General features: G+C 36.0%; 1 protein-coding gene across 2 annotated transcripts in view; it reads right to left on the bottom strand.

The window, feature by feature from the left end:
• Positions 1–365: 365 nt before the first annotated feature.
• The window catches only part of LOC135221308 (neuropeptide-like protein 31), an 8,644-nt gene continuing 7,366 nt past the window's right edge, over positions 366–1,643 (bottom strand). The window contains exons 1-2 of one of the 2 annotated variants that reach the window (XM_064259116.1): positions 1,117–1,173; positions 366–750 (exon numbers count right to left, since the gene is read on the bottom strand). In XM_064259116.1, the coding sequence (XP_064115186.1) occupies positions 520–750; positions 1,117–1,125 (240 nt within the window). In that variant the 5' untranslated portion in view covers positions 1,126–1,173 and the 3' untranslated portion in view covers positions 366–519. Of the gene's footprint in view, positions 751–1,116; positions 1,174–1,643 lie in introns of those variants that run through there. The other variant, XM_064259124.1, reaches the window with a different exon arrangement.

The raw sequence follows: 1,643 nt of genomic DNA, 5'->3' as shown, positions 1-1,643 counted from the left end.
ATATGCAAGCTATAATCTGAAAGAGTTTAGTAAGTGAGGGCTCTATTCTTTATCTCGTCATCAAAGCTACCTCCCTTATCTGTGCCACATAAAACTCGTTCATAGAACGCCTGTTTCTTGTGGACTAAGACTTCCCATATATCATAAAAAGTTGTGAGTGTCTTCTTATTTTATGTTATAAACCTTCTCTTTATTACTTAGTAATTTTAGTTTCGGAGTTCATGGAGTCTTAAGCAATTTTGCCTTTAAGATTTTGTTTAATTTAATCCCTTAATTGCCCAGTGTTTTGAAATCTATTGCCAAGACATTTGAAACTGAGTTCTATTTCAGTTTATATCACAGGAAGAGAAATAAGATATCAAAGGTTTTTTTAAGAAGAAGAAAATTTATTTATAATTTATAGAAAAATAAACTCTCATATTTTCATTTACATAAATCGGTCAGTCATAATACTTTCGAACATTATGGAGGTCACTGACGTTCTAACTTCCGGGATCTTCATGGAAGATAAGATGTTTATCAACCGAAGAAACCACCACCATATCCACCAAATCCACCTCCAAAGCCTCCAAAACCACTGCCGTATCCGCCGTAGCCAAATCCGAATCCGTGAGGTCTATAGCCGTAACCGCCGAAGCCATAGGGACTACCTCCAAAGAAGTGGCGTCGGCTAGGTTCGGGTGCTGGCAGGGCTCCAGTGACCTCCATCAGGGCAAAAAGGGCCACCAACGCCAACAGGGCAACGCTGATCTGCAAAGGGGATCAAGGAAATTATTTCACTAAATTCCAGTTAAATGCTTTGGTTACTTCATTGTACTTTACTTTTAAATGAGAATGAATAAGGATTATATAGAGTAAAAATACTAAACAACGTAAATATTAAGAACAGTTACCAATAGAAATTACAATTTATATAATCTATAAGTAAAAAGGAAAATAGTTTTTAATTTACTACAGTTATATGGAATGTCTGATGGATGTTTAATTGTATATTTACAGGTAAATTATTATCTTTATATTTACTGCTTTCATATATATATAAATGTTATTTATTTATCCACCTAGTATCTTAGAATCAATGTCTTTAAATGATAAAATTCCTTATTTTATACTTACAGTTTTCATGGTGAACAGGAGTTGGGCTTGTTCCTTAGCTTATTGTAGAAGTGTATGTCAGTGTGCCAAGCGACCTTCTTTTTATAGGACGCTCGTTCCAGAGCGAAGAGTTGCCAGCGATCTATTTTGAAACTTGATCGCCAGTCAATGTAAGCAGGAAATCTTGAAGACATTTGCATCTTATATCGACAATTGTCATCTAAAACAATTATTAACCATATCCTTCTTTTATCTTATTGGCACGATATTTATAGATATAATAATTATCTCCTCGGTAAATCTATATCTCAGGAAATTTCCTCAGCGTAATCGAGAGAAGAATGGGTAAATCCCATCGCGAAAAGTTCCTGCAAGATTTAGCAACGTCCATCGCAGCTCCCTCCTCCTCTGCCCCCCCTGTGAGAATGTGTTCTTTTTAGACGACTGATACTGATAGTTTGTGATTCAACGGATGTCTAGGGTCATCGGAGCTTGGATTGGGCTTCCTATTCCATACCTCCCTTGTATGATTCCAAAAATTGGCAAAA

The sequence above is a fragment of the Macrobrachium nipponense genome, chromosome 20 (genome assembly GCF_015104395.2).
Source record: "Macrobrachium nipponense isolate FS-2020 chromosome 20, ASM1510439v2, whole genome shotgun sequence".
In the NCBI taxonomy this organism is placed as follows: domain Eukaryota; kingdom Metazoa; phylum Arthropoda; class Malacostraca; order Decapoda; family Palaemonidae; genus Macrobrachium; species Macrobrachium nipponense.
The sequence above is the reverse complement of the archived record's forward strand: the minus strand, read 5'-3'. Positions and strand labels throughout refer to the sequence as shown.